This window comes from Nannospalax galili, unplaced genomic scaffold, assembly GCF_000622305.1.
Source record: "Nannospalax galili isolate Female #2095 unplaced genomic scaffold, S.galili_v1.0 scaffold543, whole genome shotgun sequence".
NCBI lineage: Eukaryota > Metazoa > Chordata > Mammalia > Rodentia > Spalacidae > Nannospalax > Nannospalax galili.
The window spans coordinates 3,489,754-3,512,926 of record NW_008352270.1 but is presented as its reverse complement, the minus strand read 5'-3'; the positions used below and the strand labels follow the sequence as shown (position 1 = coordinate 3,512,926).

At 37.0% G+C, this 23,173-nt stretch overlaps 1 protein-coding gene across 8 annotated transcripts in view; it reads right to left on the bottom strand.

The window, feature by feature from the left end:
- Positions 1-23,173, bottom strand: part of Cep170 (centrosomal protein 170) — a 167,526-nt gene that overhangs the window by 47,928 nt on the left and 96,425 nt on the right. For 6 of the 8 annotated variants that reach the window (XM_008849171.2, XM_029554100.1, XM_008849165.3 and 3 more), the window contains 4 exons: positions 18,977-19,126; positions 15,830-15,947; positions 10,935-12,755; positions 4,297-4,531 (listed from right to left, as the gene is read on the bottom strand). In XM_008849171.2, coding sequence (XP_008847393.1) covers positions 4,297-4,531; positions 10,935-12,755; positions 15,830-15,947; positions 18,977-19,126 — 2,324 coding nt within the window. The remainder of the gene's footprint in view (positions 1-4,296; positions 4,532-10,934; positions 12,756-15,829; positions 15,948-18,976; positions 19,127-23,173) is intronic. The other 2 variants (XM_008849172.2, XM_008849168.3) reach the window with 1 other exon arrangement.

Sequence of the window (23,173 nt, the reverse complement as noted above, 5' to 3'; positions counted from 1 at the left end):
TGAAAATGTGGTTCATTTATACGATGGAGTTTTACTCAGCAGTAAAGAAAGATGAAATCATGAAATTTGCAGGTAAATGGAACTAGAAACTGTTGTACTAAGTGAAGCAACAGACTCAGAAAAAAAATCGACATATGTTTTGCCTCATATGTGGATCCTAGAACCAGACTCTGATAAGCAAGTATGCAACCAGACGTAACTACACGAATCAGGGTAATGGAAAGAAACAGGGAGGTAAAGGAAAAGAAATAACCTGAAAGAGAAGAACAGTAAGAAATAGGCCGTAATAAGGGAGATATGGATAAAAATTGGGTTAATCTAAGGGAGGGGGGAGGGGGGAGGGAAGGGTATACAAGGAACCTAGGGGATAAAGGGAAAGAAGGACCTTAAGAGAGGTAGGACGGTAGGAGAAGGGTATTATTAAGGGAGAAAGGGGGGAAATGGGGGCACCTTAAGTGGGAAAACAATGATGGAGGGGTGAGACAATGCGAGAGATAAATAATGCCTAGATAGTTTTGAAAACCAGAGGGAACCATATTACTCCTAAAACCTACTCACAAATTATACAAAGCAGATCAAGAAATATGTGTCTAGGTTTGGTTTATCTGAGAACAACTGGTCTTTGCTCAAGATTTATCTACATGACACACAGTATTTAAAAGTACCAGACTGGTGGAACTAACCTTCTTGGATGTTTAACAGACATACTTTGAGGCCTATAATAATTTGGTCAGAGGGACATAAAGGACACTTTTTGCTCCTTGCCCTCCTAGGTCGACTAGTTCCGGGGGACTATGAGCATCTCTCAAAATGTCCTGTATTTGTGCTGGGTCACCTGTCCTCTTGATCAAGGAGGCCGAGGAGATCTCACCAGATGGACTTGAGAGGACACTAATGAATCTCTCAGTTCTCAGTAATGAAGGTTCCTCATGCAGCAGAGAGCCAGGAACTCAAAAGGTCACATATAGCCTAAGTGTAGAGAATCAAGAGTCTGCTAAATGCTGGTCCTTGGACAGGTTCCCTTTATTAAACTTCTCCCACCCAAGGCTCAGGCACCGTCATGAAAAGGGGGCGGAAAGATTATAAGAACCAGGGAGGAAGTGCATGACCATAGGGAAACAGTCCTACAAGCTCCTGGGAACCAGCTCATATGATTCTATGGCAATGGTGTCAGCATACATAAGTCCCATGCAAACTCAGGCAGACAATAACTCAGCATAGAAGTGGGAAAATGAACAGCAGACCCGAATCTTATCTAAAGGAATATTGACAACTGATTGCTGCTAGATGAGGAACAGCTGACCTTCCTAAAACAAAGACCTCTAGATAGGCTGACTAGATTCACCAGAAGGGCAAGTAGTGGGGAATGGCTGGGGGTGCCGACAACACAGCAGACAGTAGCAGGGATATCAGAGTATAAGGGCTCTAGTCGGGGGAGGGAGGCTATGGGAGGATGCCATCTGGGAAGTGGGTGTATAGCTGAATAAGATGATTTGGGATATTCTGTGTGATATACACACACAGAGAAAAAAAATCAACAAATTTTAAAAATGTATTATATTTGAAGAGAAGTGTAAAAGTTTCCATCATGTTAATTAATAGACATACACAGGTGCCAAGGATCCGAGTGCAAACGATTATGACTAGTAATAATCAGATAAATACAGATTAGAGATGCATGTGCCAACATCTCAGTGTTAGTACTAAAAACGAGTCTTTCTGCAAGGAACAATATATTCTAACATGAAATGGAGATCTTTTTAAAAGGTTAAAAACTCATTCAATTTTATGTCTTACAGGGCTTATACTGAGTTCAATATTGTGTAACTGTATTAATTAAATTGTGAACCTAGAAACTTGCACCCACTTGTGAAAGAGATGTACTCTTGCTCTGGAGTGTGTTACTGAATATGTTAAAGCTGTATTGAAATGCTTCTTCTTATCATGTAGTTATTAAAAATTTAAAAAAAATGATTAAATGAAAAAACTTCTACTTTTGTAATAAAGTTCACAATTATAGTTTTTCAAATAAAAGTATCTTTGCTCATCTGTTATTTCTCAATAAATATTGTTCTTAGTATGTTTGTTGTGACAGCACAATAGTCCAATAAAGAATTACTTCTATTATTTATTTTGAATAATTTTTCTCACATTAAGCTAGCTTACCACTGATCTATAGAAATACTAAATATCAACATTAACTTCCCTACTTTTGATTCTTTCTTCCTTATTTTCCAGGAAAAACAACAGCTCTCTGGTTTTGAGAGTTGTAGTGGACATGACATATAATCTTTTAAAAATTAAATCCCAAAGGCAGGTTATTTTAAATTTATTTATTAATTTTTTGTCTTTTTGAGAAAGGGTCTCCCAGTAGCCTCAGTTGGCCTGGACCCAGGATGGAGACAAGGCTGAGCTCACAGAGACCTGCCACTTCTGCCTCCCAAGTGCTGGGATCAAAGGTGTGAAACACCACTCCTGGACCAAAGGCAGGGAAGCAGGGATGAAAATTGTTAGAAGTTAAGCAGTTTGGGCTTAGAATTCTTTTTATAAAGCATTACACATAGGCAATAGCAATACAATACACATAACAAAATGAAACCAAGGGAAAGCATCAAATTTTGGAGACCATGTTGCCTCTCCCCATATGCCCACTCTTGTCTATATGGGTGAAAGAAAGTGGGTTTTACCCAGAGGAGTAACAAGTTTTTATTCTTTCTAGTTCAGGGCAGAGAGTTTGAGTGGTGGCCTCCTGAGAGGAGACAGACACATTCTCATTCCCTTGGCACTACTGGCCTTGTACACTGGAAGGGGACAATGGCCAGACCAAAGTAAGATATGCTGCTGGCAGCTGAGATCAGCACAGAAGGCATGTCAGGATTCTCTGACTATAAGCATTCTGTGGGCTTATAATGATTCACGAATTCCTTCTCTCTAATTAGACCACCTACCTTAAAAGTGTTAATAATTAGTCTCATAAAAAGCTACTTGTGCAGCAAAACAAAAATATCTAAAGCAGAACAATGAGTTTAGAAAACCATATTCTCCCAAAAGAGCAGCTGCAAGTGAAGAGTGACAAACCCAAAAAGCTCTATGCATCACACTGAACTAATGAGCCAGAAAAACACCTGATTCCCAGAAATCAACAAAGAGGAAAAAAATTATTAAATTATGGCAAAAGTTTGCTATTTAAAAAAAAATTATTTATTTTTATTATATGTGTATTGAGTATATTGCCTGCATGTGTGTAAGTGCACCCCATTGTGCAGTGCTAGCAGAGGTCAGAAGAGGGCATAGGATCCCTTGGAACTGGAGTTATGAATGGCTGTTAGCTACCATGTGGGTGCTGGGAATCAAACTCAGGTCCTCTAAGAGCAGCTAGTGCTCTTAACCACTGAGCCATCTATCTCTCCAGCCCCAGTTTGCTGTTGTTTTGAAAACATTTATAGATTACTATATACAAATTGTTTGATAATACTGCCAAGTATAAAACTTAGCATCTTAACATCATATTTGATTAAAGAGTTCAACTAACTGCACTTAATGAACTCACAAAAGTCTAAGCAAAATCAGGCATGGTGGGACATACCTGTAATCCCAGTACTTGGGAGGCTGAATTAGGAGGATCACAAATTCATAGCTAACTCTGCTTAGTTTATACAGCAAAGCCCTGACTCAAAACCTTTTTAAAAAATGAAAAATCTGCCCATAGTAATTTCCCTAATCACATTAGCAGCATATCTAAAACAGGTAGTCTGTTACTTAAGAATTAGAAGCAGAATAATCTGTATACGACCTGTACAATTCTTAATTATGTGGAGTTGATGTTTCCTTTCAAAAGCTCTACTTAACAGCATCTGTTAAAGATCTTAAAAAGCGGGAACAAGCCCCAAATAAATGAATTCTACAATGTATTCTGCCCTATGTTAACAGCATGAACATTAAATAATTTAAAAATTAAAAGCATGGCCGGGCGTGGTGGTACATGCCTTTAATCCCAGCACTCGGGAGGCAGAGGCAGGAGGATCTCTGTGAGTTCAAGGCCAGCCTGGTCTACATAGTGAGTTCCAGGACAGCTGGGGCTACAGGGAGACCCTGTCTCAAAAAATCCCCCCCCCCAAATAAATAAATAATAAATAAATAAATAAAAGCAGAAGAGCTAATAGAGAGTACTTCTCTTGACAAAACCTTTCATTATGACTTGGGATTTTATTCTTAGATTATTTGTACAAATTAAGTAAAAGCTAAATTTTGTTATCAACCTGCAATGCTGATTGGAAACAAAGACTGATGACCCACCTGGCTATCTCCTCTCGATGGGCGGTCCAATCTCGGATATAGTCTTCCTGTTCTTTAATCCGGTGCTTGAAGGAAGAACTAGCAGGCATTGCTGATCCAGTGCTCTGCATGCGAGTGGTTTTCAGGGCTGGAGAAGTACGTAGACGGGTATGTTTAGGGGAATTACGGTTTGATCCAAATTCATCTTCTGAGGTGGAAGCATAATCAGTAGGAAAGCGCCTCCATCTTGAATTTACTAAATTAGTTTAATTATTAAAAAAAGAATTATTATGTTATCATTTAAAAAAGATAAAATAAAAATCATGACTTCAAAAACACCATGAGAGCGCACACACAGCACAATTTTCAATAACTGACACGCATTCCTCACGAAACCCGTAAGTCTACTACTCCTTAAAGATAGAAACATTATACTTTGGTGAGTTAAAAACAATGAGCAATTAAAAAAAATTGAGAGATCATGTTGCTCTATAGTGAATAAACATTCAGATGAACACTTTACTAATGAAAAACTAAGCAAGCTTCATTCATTAATGTGTAACGTGGGTGTTTTTCAATTGCAAATACTTCTCATTTGAGTAAAGATATGGATGCTTTTTAGATGACAGCAACAACACCAACAATGACAAAAATAAAAAGGGAAAAGATTTCCTCATGCCACATGGACTTTCAACATGGAGATGACAGAAACACTCTTTTCCCAACATACAAATGTGCATAATTCCTACTGTGGAAATTATGTCTTTATGGCAGAAAAAAAAGTTACCTCTGTCATTCAACATCCTGTTATGCTATGGTTGGAAAAAATCTTTTTACATGGTAAAAAACACAACAAAGCATCTTCAATACAATTCTTTGCTGCTTTAACACTGAAAACATATGGTCAAAATAGACAATGGCATAAAATCTACAAAGCGCAGAACTACAAAAGCTATTCTCACAACCACTGACATTTAAGGCACAGGAGATACCAAGGATAGTCACATTCAGAAAGTGGCAATCACTTTCTTACTTACAGTTAGTAAAGACATTTAAATATGTTATTGCTGACACATTTGAAAAATCAGAAGACAAATTAATGCAGACATTTTACTAATGCTAATAGGAGAATCAAACATACAAGTCATTTGTGAAGCATAAACAGGTCTAGAAGAACAGATTATCTAATTCATGGTGAACTTCACAAGGGTAAGGAAATATTTAATAACTAATGTATACCTAGCACTTAGGTCAAGTGTCTAGATGGCAAGTGTTTAAAGAGTATTTTTGAATAATGAATGGGTTCCTGGATATAAATCATTTGCATTTCTAACCCAGAAACATGAGATGCTTTTGGTACTTAAAGTGCCAAAACAATGTAGCGTCTGCTGTAAGTTCCAAGTGCCACCAACACCAGAAGAGTTTTCTTTCTCCTTGTCTTTCTCCATTTGTCAGTCTCTCTTTACTTTTGAACTCAACCTAAGTTGTTTAGTAGACAAGTGAAGGCCAGAATTTCCTCATCCTTCACCAGAATATGTACTTTCCTGACTTTTCCTCTGAAAATAGTATTTTTCCTTGGAGTTAAGGTGTGTTGGTTCTTATATAAAACAGACATACACTGCCACCAGAGTTCACTTAGAACAAAAAGATCTTACAGGAAGTAATATGTAATAAATCAGAGCCTACTTATTTGTACTGATTTATACTGTTTGCAACTCCTGGGGTTAGTTAGGGTCTAGATTCATTGGAACAGAAAGATAAAGGCAGAAAGTGCATGGGTCTCCATAAAAGTATATATATACATGCACTGTATTTTTCTCAAGGGGAATTGTGACTGTTAATATTTCATTTTAACGTGATTTAGAATCACCATGGAAACGGAACTCTGGTTGTAGTTATGACTATGTTTCCAGAAAGGTTTAACTGAGCAGGAAGGACCCACTCTGAATGTGGTGGCATCATTCATGGGCTGGGGGTCCCAGATGGAACAAAAAGGGAAGTGACTGGAACACCAACGTTCATCTCTCTGCTCCCTGACAGCAGATATGCTATGACCTGTGCTGCCATGAATTCTCCACCATGATGGGCTGCAGTCTCAAAACACCTGCCCAAATCAACCCTTCCTTCCTACAGTTACTTTGTTTGGTATTTTGCCACAGCAGTGAGAAAAGTAACTAATATAGAGGACTTCAGTAGAATTTCTGGGTTGGACATTAAAGTTAATTTATTAACACGGACAATACCTTTATCCTATGGTAAATATATAATCATTCCTAGAAATGATTATATCATAAAATGAAGTTAATTTGAAATTCGAAAATAAGTTTATAGAATTTTTGTTTGTTTGTTTGTTTTGAGACAAGGTCTCTCTGTAGCCCCAGCTGGCCTGAAACTCACTATGTAGACCAGGCTGGCCTTGAATTCAGAGATCTGCCTGACTCTGCTGGGATGAAAGGCATGCACCACCACCACGCCTGTCTTAGTTTATACAAAATATGTAAATAACAAAGAGGTTTAGAAAAAGTTAAAAATATGGCAAACAAAATATGGGCAAATAGTACATTAAAATGTTTTAAACTTTCTTCAAACCTTTCTATTTCATGGAATTTTAGAACTGAGTAACCCTAGATGGTCTTTTTCAACTTATAAAGAAAAACTATGCTCAGAAGGACTAAGGCCATCAACTACCTCATTCCTTCATATTCCAAATATTTTACTAGTATGAAAAGTATTTCCATCTCTAACAAAGCTAATTAAACAAATAACAAACCCCAAGACATCTTCAACTTCTAATGGAATTATCAGTTTTCTGATTTTTACCTAGGTAGACTGAAGAAAAAATTTTTTCTTTTTATTGAAATTTCTGTATAATTAACAATTTACAGAACATAGAAATATTTTTTAAAACTACTTTATTATTTTAATTTTATGTGTATGAGTGTTATGCCTGCGTGTAGGGAAGTGCACTTGTGTTGTGCAATACCCTCGGAGGAGAGAAGAGGCTGTCAGATTCCCCTGGAACTGGAGTTACGGACAGTTGTTAGCTGCCATGTGGGTGCTGGGATTCAAACCCAGGTCTTTTGCAAGAACAATCAGTGTTCTTAACTGCTGAGCCATCTTTCCAACCCCATAATATAGAAAAAAAATTTTTTAATTTATTATTTTTATTTCATGTGTATGAATGTACTGCCTGTATGTATGTAAGTCTACCTGTGTTATACAGTGCCTGTGGCGGTCAGAAGAAGGTGTTGAATTCCCTTGGAAATGGAGTTATGGATGGTTGTTAGCCACCATGTGGGTGCTGGGAATTGACCGTAAGTCCTTTGCAAGAGCAACCGTTGCTCTTAACCACTGTGCCAACTCTCCAGCCCATAGAAATACATTTAATTCTATATTAGTCTTAATCTGACAGATTGATCTTACTAAGGCACTTAACATTAAATTGAAAATCTGTACCGAGATTGTTTGAAATATCACAAAAAATGTCTGAAATATCAATTTCCAGTTTATTGGTTGGTGAAGGACTAGTGAGCACATAAATTCAAATGAGAAAGTTCTAAGATTACCTTAATCTTTTAAGCCATATGAAACTTACAGCATTATAAAAATTATTTTATTTTTAGCTATAAAGTGTGCAACACACCCTTCTTGATGAAACTGTAAGCTATGTTTTCTAAGCTATGTTCTACAAAGTAGCATACTATTATTCATGATGTCTGGAATCAAAGTGTTAAGAACCCATAGCTAAGAATGCTCTTTTTTTTAGTGTAACTAAAACTTTGTTGATTCTAAAACACATTACAACTACAGATTTAGGAAAACAGACTTGAGAAAATATACCCTGTGTTTCCATTATCTATTAGAGTATTTTAGTGGGAAATTGAAGCACAAACAAGTTTTGTGTGTTTAATTACAATCATATAGCCATGAGATCATTTGGGGAGGGGAAAAAAAAATCCCTGATATTGCTCTGTTGTTTTGGCGTCTCACTTTGAAAATGTCACCAGTTGTGGTGGCACATGCCAAAACTTTTAGTCCCAGCACTTGGGAGGCAGAGGCAGGCGGATCTCTGTGAGTTCGAGGCCAGCCTGGACTACAAAGTGAGTTCCAGGCCAGCTTGGGCTACAAGGAAACCCTGTTTCAAAAAGACCAAAAAAAGAAAAAAAAAGAAAAAAGAATCAACTCAAGCTATGCATACCTATCATTTAATTTCTACAATTTTTTGAGATTTAGAATAAAAAAGGTAAAGGAAACATTCTTAGAAAAATTCCAAGAATAGAAACACAACATTTTCTAAAATGTGCACCTAAAACAATAAAAATCAATTACTTTATTATTAGTAATAGTCGTATAAGTTTTTGAGACAGAGGGTTGCTATGTAGCCCAGACTGGCCTGGAACTTACTGTAATCCTCTTGCCTTAGCATCACAAGGGCTGAGATTATGGGCATGCACCACTGCAACTAGCCAACTGCTTTATTTCGATAAGTTAGGGTCCTTAATTTTAAACATCAAAATCTCACTCAGAATAAATCTAGGTATTTCCACTTTAACTTGATATTGAAAATAAATCAAAATATAGGGGAATGGCAAATCATTAAACTCTTGAAAACAAATTATACCAAGGACGTATAAAAGAACTGTTATCAATATTGCAAGACATTTCCAACCATTGGTGCTTACCATATAATTTTTTAAAAACTTGTTAAAGACATAGTCCAAAATATGGAGTCAAAATACTACATAACAATTTTTACATATGTCAATATGGACACTATCACAGGGATTAGATAACTCCAAGGTCTTTAAAGTTTACATAGAGGATAGGAGTATTGACCGGAATGATTTCACATTCTTTTAAGTCATTATTTCATTTCATTTTCCATTCAATATAATAAAATTATCTTAAATAGAAATGTCATAGCACCAAACCTAGGGCAGGTTATTTCATCTCCTGGCTTCATAGTTCCCTAAAGTAAATATCCCCTTCCAGATCTTAAATCCCATGATTACAGTTATATCATATACTGTTAATAAGTATAAAGAATGATTATAGCATTTATCTAAATTTTCTCTCAGGAATTATATTGAGGAATGCAAGGATTTTTAAAAAATTGTTTTAGATACAGAGAACTGAATATCAAGTTCAATACTGAAAGTATAAAAACTGTATTAGATTGTCTATGTATAATAAGGTATTTTATAGTTGTTTTTCAGCCTTGCTAATGTCACATTTAGCCCACCTCTTAAAATAAGCCCCTCATGATGAAGAATAAGGAATAAAACCAGATTACTTATGTGGTAAGAGCTAGTCAATCAGTAGAGAAGGAAAAGTTTCTTCATGCTATTTATATTACAGTTCATGTTAAGATGAAGAAACAACTATCTTAATGTACCTAAATGGTGGTGAGGTGATAAGCAGTGTAGGGAAGAAGTCTTATCAGGATACACACCACAGAATGCAGCACAAAAGGAATGTGAATTAAAGAGGTAGAGCCATAAGAAACAAAGAACAATACTAAAACTGTAGTTACTTTTTAAGTATCTGGTAATAAATTCATTAAGAAGCAACCAAAGAGTGACATGTGAAAACAAAGACCAGAATCATAAAGAAAATGTCATTTATCTTTCAGGAACCATGACTGTATGTTCTCCAGTTTCAATCTCTATCCAGTCCTAACACAGGCTATAACTGTCATTACCAAGTCCCCCAACTAGCAGAGATGGAAAGAAAATGAGTGTATGAAAGCAGCAGTGAAAAGGAGGGATAGAAAGCGAAACACAGTAAAAGTTACAAAGCACCACTGGCTTTGACTCTTGGAGGATATATGGTAGGTAAACCAAGCAAAAATAAAAGGAATATTATACACCAATTTTTCCCTCCACTCTTAAGATGTAGTGCTCACTTAGACTTGCTTGTAAAGAATCATAAACCTTCAAGTCCTCTAAGAACTGATCTCTCCCACTGGTCTTTTCAGCCACGCCCAAACATGGGAGTGATTATGAGGTAACAAGACCGTGCTTTCAGGATACACGTAAAGAGCTACTTCACTGCTGGAGTCACACACCTTATTCTTGGTGGTTTCAGTTTTGAATATGAAGCACAAATGTGCACTAGCACGTCAATGCTGTGGGACAGTAAGTAGCTTCTGTAGTCACATTCAGCTAGCTAATTACTACAGTTAAGTGTTATAACAGTATTTTATGAGACAATGCTCACAATTAATCTTCTTCCACTGAAATAAATGAAGTTATTTTTCACCTATTCCAACCTCAAATGTATATGAAACATTAAAAAATCAATTATTTCCTTTATCTCCAAAAAGACTTAAAAGGTATACTGCTTCTTAAATATCTGATTTTAGAAGTGTAATATGATTTAAGAGTCATTCCTAATGTTATTTTGACACACATTCGATGTTATCAAATGAAAAATTTAATCAGTTCAATGAATTTATTTTGAAACTGATATCTTGCCTCAAGACTTTAAATGGAAGTATATTATGAATTTTCCATTTGAATGGGGGGTTGGAAATCAACCCTCTAAATTTTAACTTTTTTCTTAAATTATACTGGGAAAAGAAGTAGAAATTTAACTCTTAAATAAAAAGCCCCTGGACAGAACATGCTAATGGTATTAGAAGTCTGGATCCAATTTACCTGAAGGAGAACCATGAGTCGAGGTCATACTTTTGACCTTGGAGTCTGATAGTCGAGAGATACTGTTAGCTCTAGTTCTAGGAGAAAATTTATCTGATGGCATTAGCCTGGCTCCACTTCTAATGATGGCTTCTGCGGTGCGGGAAGAGGCACTACTTCTAGATATTGTTGCTTCAGAGTCACTACGGGCGGATAATGAACCAAGTCTTGTTCTTCGAGGCTGAGCCAATAAATCAATCCTAGAGATGTTCCGCCTTCCTGTGGGTGGCTTTGATGTGGAACTTGTGGTGGACACTTCCGAAGCAACAGATGCTTTATCAGCATCAGCAAGTTCACTGTCAGAAGCTTCACCTAGTCTAGCTCTACGCAGCAGGGAAGTCCTGGTGGGACGTGGCCTGGGGAGAGTGGTTGATTTACTGGATGAACCAGAGGCAACAGGAGAAGTCTTTGATTTTGTTCCTTTGCCTCCTTCCAGTTTGGAATGTATATGCTCATCAGTTGAGGTAAGTGGAGTCCTTCCATGAGATTTGCAAGAGTATGTTTCCTGGTCAGACGACATAATATCAGAGATGGCAGAATGAGGTACACTAGAGGTCTGGTCATCATCTGTTAAATCTACCGAAGGCTGTCTGATTCTTCCACTGGACTGGACAAATTTTCGACCATCTGCTCTTGCACCTACATCTGTGGAACGACTTTTTGTTTTCTTTTCAATTTTCTCCCTAGCACCTGATTTTGTAACATCTTTGGAGGGAGAACTGGTGGAACACCGATCTTTATAAAGACTAGTGAAACTCTTTCGCTTTTGTGTAGACTTTCTTTCAGTCTCTCCAGTAACCAGACTAATTGTACTAGCTGTATCCACATCAGATTCTGGTGAGATAGAATTATCTCTATTATAACTGGGAGTATCTGGGCCTTCATCAGTTCTATTATTATCTTCACGCAGTTTAGCTTCTAGAAAAGCCATTACTGCTTCCGTGTCTTTTAGAATCAAGGTTGTGTCCATGCTTGAATCAGTATCCAAAGAGTCACTTCTTTCTCGTAGTCTACTTGCAGATGCTAATGCTAAGGAAGTAGGTGTTGATGAATTCTGCTTATTTATGTGGGGGATGAGTTCTATGGGTATGTTAGAACTGGGTTTTTCTATAGTGAAGCTCCCTTGTCGTACTAATGACTTGGAAGATTCTCTCTTGTCTCCTTTTGAAGTCTGACTTTTCAGAATCTCCTCAGCTTTTCTTCTCTTGCTCTCACTTTGTATTACTCGCTCTCCTTTGCTTGTTGAAGGTCCTGACATTTTTTCTACAAGCTGGGACTCTTGCTTAGAAGACTCCTCCCTACACTTATCGATGTGGCCTGTAGAAATTTTTGAAGACAATTTTGTAGGTGTCCACTGGGCCTGCTCCTTTTGTTCTTGTTGCTGTTGGATTTTAGCTAATGTCTGTTTCACCAAAGATGTTTCTTTATCATTTTCATTCTTCTCCTTGCCAGAAGAGCTGCCTGCGTGAAGGAGGGCTTTACCATCTCCACTTGTGGCAATCTCACCATTCACCACCCTGCTCACTTTACCTGGGCCTCTGTCCACCTCTTGTTTCTCTCTTGGGTACACGGGGGTGGGTGTTTCTTTTTCCTGCAGTTCTGTGTCTTGCTTTTCCCCTATCTCTGACCTCTGCGTTGCCACCTTTGCTCTGGAGTTCTCAACGGCCTTTTCTTCATTTGGAAGCTGGGGGAGAGTTCGTCTCCTTCTTTCTCCTTGACTAACCAAGGATGTTGCCGAGCCAGTAATTCTCAGTGAAATGCCAGCTTCACCAATATCTGCCTCTATAGGACAAAACACCAAAGCAAAAATTCATTAGGGCAAGAAGACATAAATAAAAGGAGTTATCATTATACTTTGAGGTACAAGTTAACACACACACACACACACACACACACACACACACACACACAGTATAAAATGAATGCCATCACTGTGAGAAATCTGGACTTTCTAAATAAAATGAAAAAGGCAAAAATCTTAGCAAGGCATTAAAAACAAATACCCTGAAGCTGTTAAAAAAAAAAAAAAGTGAAAACGGTGAAAAGTGATAGAATATGTCATAGTTAGAAATCAAGGGACTTTTAAAATCATAACTTTCTGGTATATTAAGGCAACTTATAAAAATAAATGAATACTCTTTTTTTCAATTAAGCAGATTCCAATGCAAAAGTATATATTTTGATGCCACAAGGCAGTGACAAGGTGAATTTGGTCACACTAAAAAAAATTGTGAGTGTGAGGAACATAAGAGAGTCTTTAATACAGTATTTTGTATTTAAGTCGGTTGTGATGGCACAAGCCTTTAACCCCAGCACTTGGTAGGCAGAGACAGGCAGATCTCTATGAGATAGAGGACATTCTGGTCTACATGAGTTCCAGGCCAGACGGGGCTACAGGGAGACCCTGTCTCAAAGAAACCAATATAAATATAAATATTTATACATACACATATATATGTATGTATACATATTTAAAATGCTTTAAGTATGAAGTGATAATTTAGAATTCTATATAGTTATGAGGTACAAAGTGACATTATTATGAACCCAATTTAGAATAATTAAATCAGTACTAAAAAATCATGTATATATACATATATATGGTTCACATACAAATTATCACTATCTTCAGTTTATGATTATACTTTAATGGTATCTTCATGTTTTCCTAATATATTGGCCTATCAAGATCGATACGTAGTTTTATTTTCCACTTAAAAGTAAAAAATATTAAGTTTTAAAATCATACATGAATAGCAAAGTTAGCAATAAAAAAGTATAGTGCCAGGCTGGGCATGGTGGTGCAGGCCTTAATTCCAAAACTCAGGGGGCAGGAAGCAGAGGCAAGTAGATCTCTGAGTTCAAGGCTTGGCTGGTCTACCTATCAAGTTCCAGGCTCAGACAAAGTGACATAATGAGCCTCTGTCTCAAAAAAAGAAAGAAATAAAAGAAAAAAAGAAAGAAAAACAGTGCCTGAACATGAATTATTACACATTTGAAGGCATACTCTGTCTTTAGAAGTTTTAAATTATGATGGACACAAGAGTTTTTAAGGGAAAATAAACATTTTGGGGGCTAGATTATTCTTCAACACTGCAGAAAAAAAGACTTCATTATTTAGAAAATTTCTACTGCTTAAAATCTTTTGAAATACAAAATGCGTTTTTAAAAAAATCCAATATTGCAGCGAGGTGTGGTGGCCCACACCTTTAATCTCAGCGCTCGGGAGGCAGAGGCAGGCGGATCTCTGTGAGTTCAAGGCCACCTGGTCTATATAGTAAGTTCCAGGACAGCTGGAGCTACAGGGAGATCCTGCTTCAAAAAGACAAAAAAAAAATTCCAATATTGCTCATATGAACCTACAGCAATGCTGTCAGCACGCATAAGACCCATGCAAACTCAAGCAGAGAAAAACCCAGCAGAGAACTGTGGAAACAGGCAGCAGGCCCCAATTTTAGATGAAGAACTATTGGTAACTGATTACTGTTGGGAGAGGAAGAGCTGTTCTTCTAGAGAGTGACTGTAGATAGGCTGACTAGACCCCAGTGGATGAACTTTCACTGAGGGACGTCTGGGGACATTAACTTGACTTGCTAAGTCTTAACGCAAATGACAGAATGCATGAAATCCAGTTGGCGGGGAGCGGTTATTGGAGGGTACTGATGGGGAAGGGGATATAAAGAGGACTAAGATGTTCTGTATGAAATACACAAAAATTCAATTAAAAAATTTACAAAAAACCCATCAGAAGTATTAATATAGTAGAATTAAATATATACTTTGACTGTTTTTATTATAAACACATTGTAAATTAACTGAAAAAAATAGGAACCTATTTGAAACTAAAACATTCAGCTCTCATCTTACTAGCAAATATGAATACAGCTACTCCAGAATACTCCCTTTATAAATTTTAATAGTGATGACCAATTCTGCACTCATAATGCATTATTATAGCATTATAATTTAGAATTTTTTTTTGGTGGGGGTGTCTTTTTGAGACAGGGTCTCCCTGTAGCCCCAGCTGGCTTGAAACTCACTATGTAGGCCAGGCTGGCCTTAAACTCACAGAGATAGCCTGCCTCTGCCTCCCAACTGCTGGGACTAAAGGCATGTGCCACCATACCCAGCATATAATTTAGAATCTTATTATAACACTGGGCAATGAATACACTGGGTATATTTATACAATTTATTCATAAATTATATACTCAGCTGTTTCAGACAGTAACTGTGAACAGTAAAGATTGCATTCTGTAAATGTTCCATAGTTTACTGAAAATACACTCTTATTTTTCATTATTACATATAATATTTTTATAAATGCTTCCTGGAAAGAAAAAAGATCCAATATTTTACTTATAAAAAATTTAACACATAGTTCAAGCATAAAAATATGTGAACAAGTATATTTAGGCTTAATTTTCCTCTCACTATATGTTTAGCTTGATTTTTAAAAAAAAACCCAAAATTGTTCTCCGACCACTATTCTGAGAAGCGACAGTCACACCTCCTTCCCATGCATATCGAGGAGTTGAGGATGGAGGCAGGCAGTTACCCCTCCCACCTGAATCAGTCCACCTTAGCTGCATGTGGGGGGAGGGGCAAAGGATATATAAGGCAAGAACACCTAGAGGCACTTCTCTCACCATATTGTGGGGCTGCTGGGAGGTCACAGGATCTGTATTTGAGTGTGGACTTTATGGTGCAGTGGTAAATGTGGGGAGCCCACTCTTTTGTAAATAAACCCCTACCCTATGATTTGTTAAAATACTACTACTACTACTACTACTACTACTACTACTACTACTACTACTTTTAATCAAAATACTTAGAAAGAATTAGAAAGAAATTACCATTTTCTATAGTTGCAGACAATTCCATTAGCCTTTCTTCTTGATCATGCCTTGTATGATTAGCAGCCAGACTAGCCCATTGTGAAACCCAACGTTTGCTTCCAGATGATGTCCCTTCCTAAAGGAGGGAAACAGAATGAAAGAATTTGTTGATCTTGATGCTCATGAAAGAGAACTTCATTTTAGTCACATTAATATGTCTACAAAGCTAAATCTGGCTGGGCAATGCCATGCATGCCTTTAATCCCAGCACTTGGGAGGCAGAGGCAGGTGGAGTTTAAGGCCAGCCTGGTCTACATAATGATTTCCAGGCCAGCTAGGGCTAAGGGAGACCCTGTCTCAAAAAGATTAAAAAAAAGAAAAAAAAAAAAGCTACACCTGAATCTCATCTTGTTATGTGTCAATTTCTTCCTATCTGAAATAAAGATTCTTTAGCTATCTCGTTTAACTATACTTTATTATCATTCTGAATGTAGTATAATTTCCTGTAATTTTAAATACTAACAGGAGCAGGATGTACTCTAGAAGCTTAGAATTTACCTGGGCACCAGATGAGTGTAGATACTATCACAGCTTGTTGCAAAACCAGTAGAGTTCGTTTTACTACATTACAAGGAACAGAGAGTCTAAGGGCTATTACCAAGTTATCCTCTAGTTGTCTTGCTCTAGAAAATCAGACTGGTTTTCAGCATCTCAGGAAGCACCAAATCTGCTAGCTCACATCTGAATAGATTTCAAAAGTCCAAAAGCCCTAGACTTCTCTCTACAATACTTTAACACTTCTAAAAGGAGTCAAAGATAACTCATTCTCTATCAATTTCTCTACACTCAGTTTGAACCCAGATCCATCTATGTTTAGATCTGTCCTTAAAGCAAATATTTTTTGAACCCTTATAGTGAAGTGGTATAATGGCACTGAATTCATTATATGACTCCGTGAATTCATGGACTTACCCTGGTATTTCTTAACACTAGGGCAATCTAGTCATTCAATTTCGTAGATTAAAGAGTGCATAGAAAAAAGAAAATCATTATAAAAATGATACCTTTCAAGCTGGGCCTGGTGGCATAAGCCTGTAATTAGAGTTGAGGCCAGGCTGGGCAACCTACTGAAGTAAAAAAAAAAAGGGGGGGGGGACTGGGGATATATAGTTCAGTGGTAAAGCATTTGCCTAGCATGCATGAAGCCCTGGGTTCAATTCTTTGTACAATAAAAAATAAATAAATCAATAAGACACCTCTCATTAAAAGCCTAAGTATTCACATAGAAACTAGAATGCCAATTAGGAAATAGAAACTATGACAAAGTTTATTTTGAGCTATTTAAAACATATCTTATTCAAAACAGCAAATTTACTTTATTAATTAATGATGGACAGGCTAAGTTGAGACACTGATGAAGTAATGATTTCACATACATAATATACTATATGGTTCCAAGAATAGGTTAAGATAGTTAAATACAGAGAATTACATATTCAGAGAAACTTAAAGGATACTAAACTCAGTTGACTCCCTGGAACTTAAAGGATACCAAATTTAGTTGATTCCCTGAACTCCCTTCCAGGGTTTTGTAGTACCTGCCACATGTGTGAAAGGCAGTGTAAGACCACTGCACTATCCACAGCAGGGTGGTTTGGCTACTGTGCCATTCTTTGCCTGACAGGCTCTAATGGCCTGTCAGGTGGCTGCGCAAAGGCAGGAACATGTTGGAGCTGTATGAATTTTACGTGGCATGGATTGAGGAATAGAGGAGGGAATCTAAAATCCTTCCCTGGCTTTATCAAAATATAAACACCATACCATATATAACTATTAATATCAGCTGCTTTCAGTCACTAAATTAAACAGCTTGTAAAAGAGAAACGAGAATAAAAATTTGCCAAATCAAAGGGGAATAAAGAACACTAAAAAATTGTAATTACTTTAATTTGCAGGAAACGGCAAACCAAAGAGATAATTTTAACACTAATCAATGAACATTCAGGTCTATTAATTTGTCTGTAAAGACATTTTATATTTGCATGATATAAATAACATGAAGTACAAATACAATATTATATTCCTCGATTTTCTTTTATTTATATTTTATCTTTATTTACCATTCATTTATTATAATTAATTAACTCTTTTCCTGAGAGGTAGCATAGCATAACGAGTAAGAGAAGTAACCAAAAAATCGAGATCAGGCTGGGGAGATGGCTCAGTGTGTTAAGACGACTTGCTGACCAAGCATGAGGACCTGAACTGGAATTCCTAGCAGCCACATGAAAAGCTGAGCATGGCTGTGTGCTTCTGACATCACCAGTGGGGGTGGAGATAAGCAGATGCCAGGAGCTTACTGTTCAGCCAGACTAACTGAAGTAGCCAGCCTTGGTACAATGAAAGACCCTGTCTTAAAGGAATAAGGAGAGAGCGATAGAGGAGACATTCAATGTGCTCCTCTGGCCCCCACATATGTGCTCAATACCCCCCCATATCCATATACTGCCCCCTCAATAAAAAGAAAAAAGAAATCAAGGTCACTTAAGGTTCAAATTCTGGTTCCATAAACTACTAGATGTGAGACCTTGGCCAAGTTAATTTCTATGTACTTCAGTTTCCTTGTTTGTAACATGGCTTACTTGAAGGCTTCTACTGAAAGTTACTGCCTATTTTCTAAATAACACTTCTGACTTACATAAATATTTTACATTTTATTTTGATACATCAAATATAGTGGAATTTTGATGCCATAGCTATGTCAATCAATCACCCTAAGCAATTACATTATTCTAATTACATGCTGGCATGTACTACATTGGCATTTACTGCAGTATCTATGAGGCAGCACTGTCCACATGTCTCTTGTCATGACATGTCTTCTAATTCCAAACACATAGGTCGTTGACAGTAAAAACAATGTATATTTCCTGTTTTGTCACATGCTACTCACTTAACAACAATGAGCACATAGCTCATTACTTGCTTACTGAAATGTAATTATTTTCCTCACTACTTGACACTAAAACGAAAAAAACGAAGTCCAAACTGCTTCAGGTTTTCGTTAATTTCTAAAAGCACTTCACAAGGAATCTATATCAATCATGTAAAGTAAATTCCAATGGTGCAAACTTACATTTTATGCATATAAAAAGAAATGCATACCTCTGCGTTATGAAAGCCAGGTGTGCTCAATGGCTTTCTTTCTTCCATTACTACTGCAGCAGAACTGAGAGCCCAATCTTTTATCAGGTCTTTATGCTTTTCTTTAATAACAGGCCTATTATAATCCTGATTGTCATCTATGCCAAACACCTACGAGGAAAAATTTGTTTTATAATGAAATGAAAAGTCTGAGTACCAGATTAATATGTGATGTCATCAGTAGCATGAGAAGCAAATAAAAATATCCTATGTTAACTTTACCCAAATTTCAGGGAAGCTAAAGGTAGTCTCATGACAGGGCAGCTAGAGCAATACTGGAGAGGAAACCAGGCAGTTTAGTTCATGTCTATGTGACTATCCTGTTTTAATAGTTAGCAGATATTATGGCTAAAATTACATATTTAAAATACTATATCTGGGTTATTAAGTGACAACAATGTTGCTATACATTACAATAATGGAGTGTTAGGAAAGTACTTCAGCATGTTCCTTTTTTCTATTATTTTGGAGAAGCATGTTAAAAAATACAATCTGCTTATTCTTTGTTTCTGCCTAAAAAAATTTACATCTGTAAGTTAAATTTTTAGGTATATTTCCTAAGGTGTCAAATTTTTCTTATATGATTTTCACATAGAGTATAACATAATTCTTAAACTGTAGTGGCAAAAAAGTCATTTACAGATTCCTCAGCCTACTCACACAGATCAGCTTTTTCAATAAGAAAATGACTGTTAATGGTAACACTTTGAAAAATCTCTAAACACAAGAGACAAATATTTATGTGACTTTTTTCCAGTGTGCAGGACCCCAGTCTTACTTCATATTTCCTGGAAAATACAAGGGCTTGGACATGGCCTTGCAAATAGGCTGGAAAAAGTTTTAGTCAATTAAACAATTCATTTTATTATTAAGTATGCATTCTGTTCCCCAAACTTATTCACTTAAACTTATTATTTGGGTTTTGATCATTACAATCAAGAAAAATATTCACTTGGCTTAGCAATTTCTAGCAATGATCTCTGCAGCCTTCCGTTCATGCAGGTGGAAAACACCTCCAGCGTGTAAAACTTTTTCTACCTTTTAGTATGATGTTCTCATCTATGGCTATGATGGGCAGCTTTCACAGCCACCTGGGACGTACGTAGCCACTGTAACTTGGACACACTGCTATACTATCACACAGAGAAAACATGATGGGCACATAGTACAGTATCTGATAAATTCTAAACTTACATTTAGTAAAGCAGGTATCCAATTTCTAAGTTCGCAGAAATTTGGAACTCTTACCACTAGATGGCCTTATTGCTTAATATTTAATTTAAAGCCATTTTTTCAAGGATGGTTTGAATTCTTTGCTTTACAAACAAGTTGTACATTATTAACTTTAAATCAAACATGACCTTTAATAGTACACAGAAACCAGTGCATAGAGGGAAAGAAATAAAAACTGCTTCATTTTGCTAAACATCAGAATGAGCTGAGCAGTAACAGCAGTGAAACATATGTGGCATACCTGTGTCTTGTGCCTTTAACTTAATCAGTAAAGAAAGCATATCAGAGTGCTTAAATGTGTATGTCTTCTACAAATGATTCTAACCCCAGTCCCTTAACTGGGGTTATTTATTGGTTTATTAATTCTATATTATTAGAAAAAAAATGTGACTCTAATTTGGAAGTAAAAATGTAGCCAGATAGGATTCCTTACATTTTGTACCCCTTGGTATGCCGATTCAAGAGATTTTTCTGATTTGGTGATTTTTTTTGAATATTTTATTTATTATTTTTATTTTATGTGTATGTGTGTACTGCCTGCATGTAGGTAAGTGCACCTGTGTCGTGCAATACCAGCGGAAGACAGAAGAGGCTGTCAGATCCCCTGGAACTGGAGTTTTGGACAGCTGTTAGCTGCCACATGGGTGCTGGGATTCAAAACCAGATCTTCTGCAAGAACAGTCAGTGTTCTTAACCACTGAGCCATTTCTCCAGCCCCCTGATTTGGTGATATTTAATTATAATCAGATACAAAATTTGATTTCTTTAAACATCTAAACACCAATAGTTGCCAATAAATTAAGAATATTTTGAAAAGGTAATAAAACACACCCAGAACCACGCTTTAATGGGTGCTGAAGCAGAACAGAAAGTATTCCAGGAATTTTCTACAAGTTCCTTTTAAAGCAGCAGACACCTACTCATGTATCTGTTAAAGAAAGAGCAATTATTTCTTTTCCATACAGGCAGTAAAAGCAGTGTATATTTGTTTTGTCAAGAGCAGAAGTATTTCTGTGTGTCAAGACTTCATATTTCACTTCCATTATTTATTTTTATTTTACTTTTATTTTGAGGCCCAAGCTGGCCTCAAACATGACAATCCTCCTGCCTCAGCCTCTCAAGAGATGCAATTACAGGCATGAGCCACCACACCCAGCATTTAAAAGATATTGAAACATTTAAGAGAATAATGGCTAGTTCAGTGTGAACTGTCTGCATTCATTTCTGTGTTTAGGTATACAACATCCACTTGTGATACCTTTCATGTGAAAACAAAGACTAGTTTGTACTTCAAAAAGCAATACATTCTGACGTATGATCTAATAATTGGAAAGAACTTGAGGGTGCTTCAAAAACCAAGACCTCTTTGCTAGTTTTGTCAGCTTTCATTCTAGACTGTCACTAGGGGACTTCACCCACATGTAAGTAGTCATGACTTCATCTACTAACCACACAGAAAGCGGCTTGCCCTGTCACCACTGACAATGCAGGTATTTAACACGGTTGTTAGCCCCAGGCTCATTATTCTCTCTTTTCCCCACTCTGACCTGGTGTCCATCAAAATTCTAGACCTGTTCAATATAAAGTCGAGTTCTCTCTCATCCAGCCAAAGTTCCTCAGGCTGGAAGTCTGCAGTGGAGAAGAGGCTATACACTTGTCTAATTGTTATACTTCTCCTCTCCTAGAATCTTGCACAGGAGCTTGCCATCCATTGCCAATTCTCGCATGGCAGACAGAAGGACTGGGGCCTGAGATTGTTATGATAACTCATTTACCTCAGACGGGTGGTGTGTCTTTGACGTGCTCCTACTGCTCCCTTGATCCAGGTAAGCCCCATCTCTACCTGGGGGACACTTATGATCCTTCTCATGGACTTGGGAATTGGGGTAAGAAGACAGTACCTTTCTCTCCACATTACTTCATGTTTCATTGAACAGGTTCTTAACCTTTACCTCTGAATATGTACATACAATATTTCATTGTAGGATATCTATAATGGACTGGATAGTCTAAATAATTTAAACAATCTGTTATTGAGATATGGCACTTACTAATTGTAGGCTACCAGGCTAGGTACTACAGAAGACTAAAAAATTTATGATGTAGTCCTTTAGTACCAAGGTCAAATATACAAACATAAAATACAAAAACATTATCTAAAAGAACCATGCAGAAGTACTCTACAATTAAAAGCAAGTTCTGGTGAAAACCAGACTATACTTTTATACCTTAAATTTAAAACAACTAAACAATCTCCAAATAATAACATACTACTATGCACAGTACAAACCAAGGATATGACAGTGATTTTTTTTCATGACCAAATTATCAATGTCATTATTAAAAGTTCAAACTATATAGCCCTAAGTCCACACTTTCCAAATCAAAAATGGGAATGGTGAGGACAGGGAATGGTGGTACATCAAAATTTAAAAAAATATTTTATTATTTTTATTTTATGTGTATGAGTGTATTGCCTGCATGTATGTCAGTGCACCCATGTTGTGCAATGCTGTGGAGGTCAGAAGAGGGCTTTGGATTCCCCTGGAACTGGAGTTAAGGACGGTTTGTAGCTGCCATGTGGGTGCTGGGAATCGAACCCAGGTCCTCTGTAAGAGCAGTCAGTGCTCTTAACCACTGAGTCATCTCTCCAGCCCCATGGTACACCAAATTTAAGAGCACAGAGTTGAATTTCACGGGTGCTTATAGTCCACTTACTAAATAGCTGAATAGCTCAAAATTACATTTTACTAGTATTAGATACAGGAGATTCACTTAAGAAGTAGAGTTCAGTGTGAAGGAAGCAGGGGAGGGGGAACTAAAAAATAATACCAAGGCCTGCACTACTATCCTCAGGCCTCTTGGGGAGCACCACTTCTGGAGCTCTCCGCACCGGGACTCCCTAAGCCTCATTCACCCTTCCAT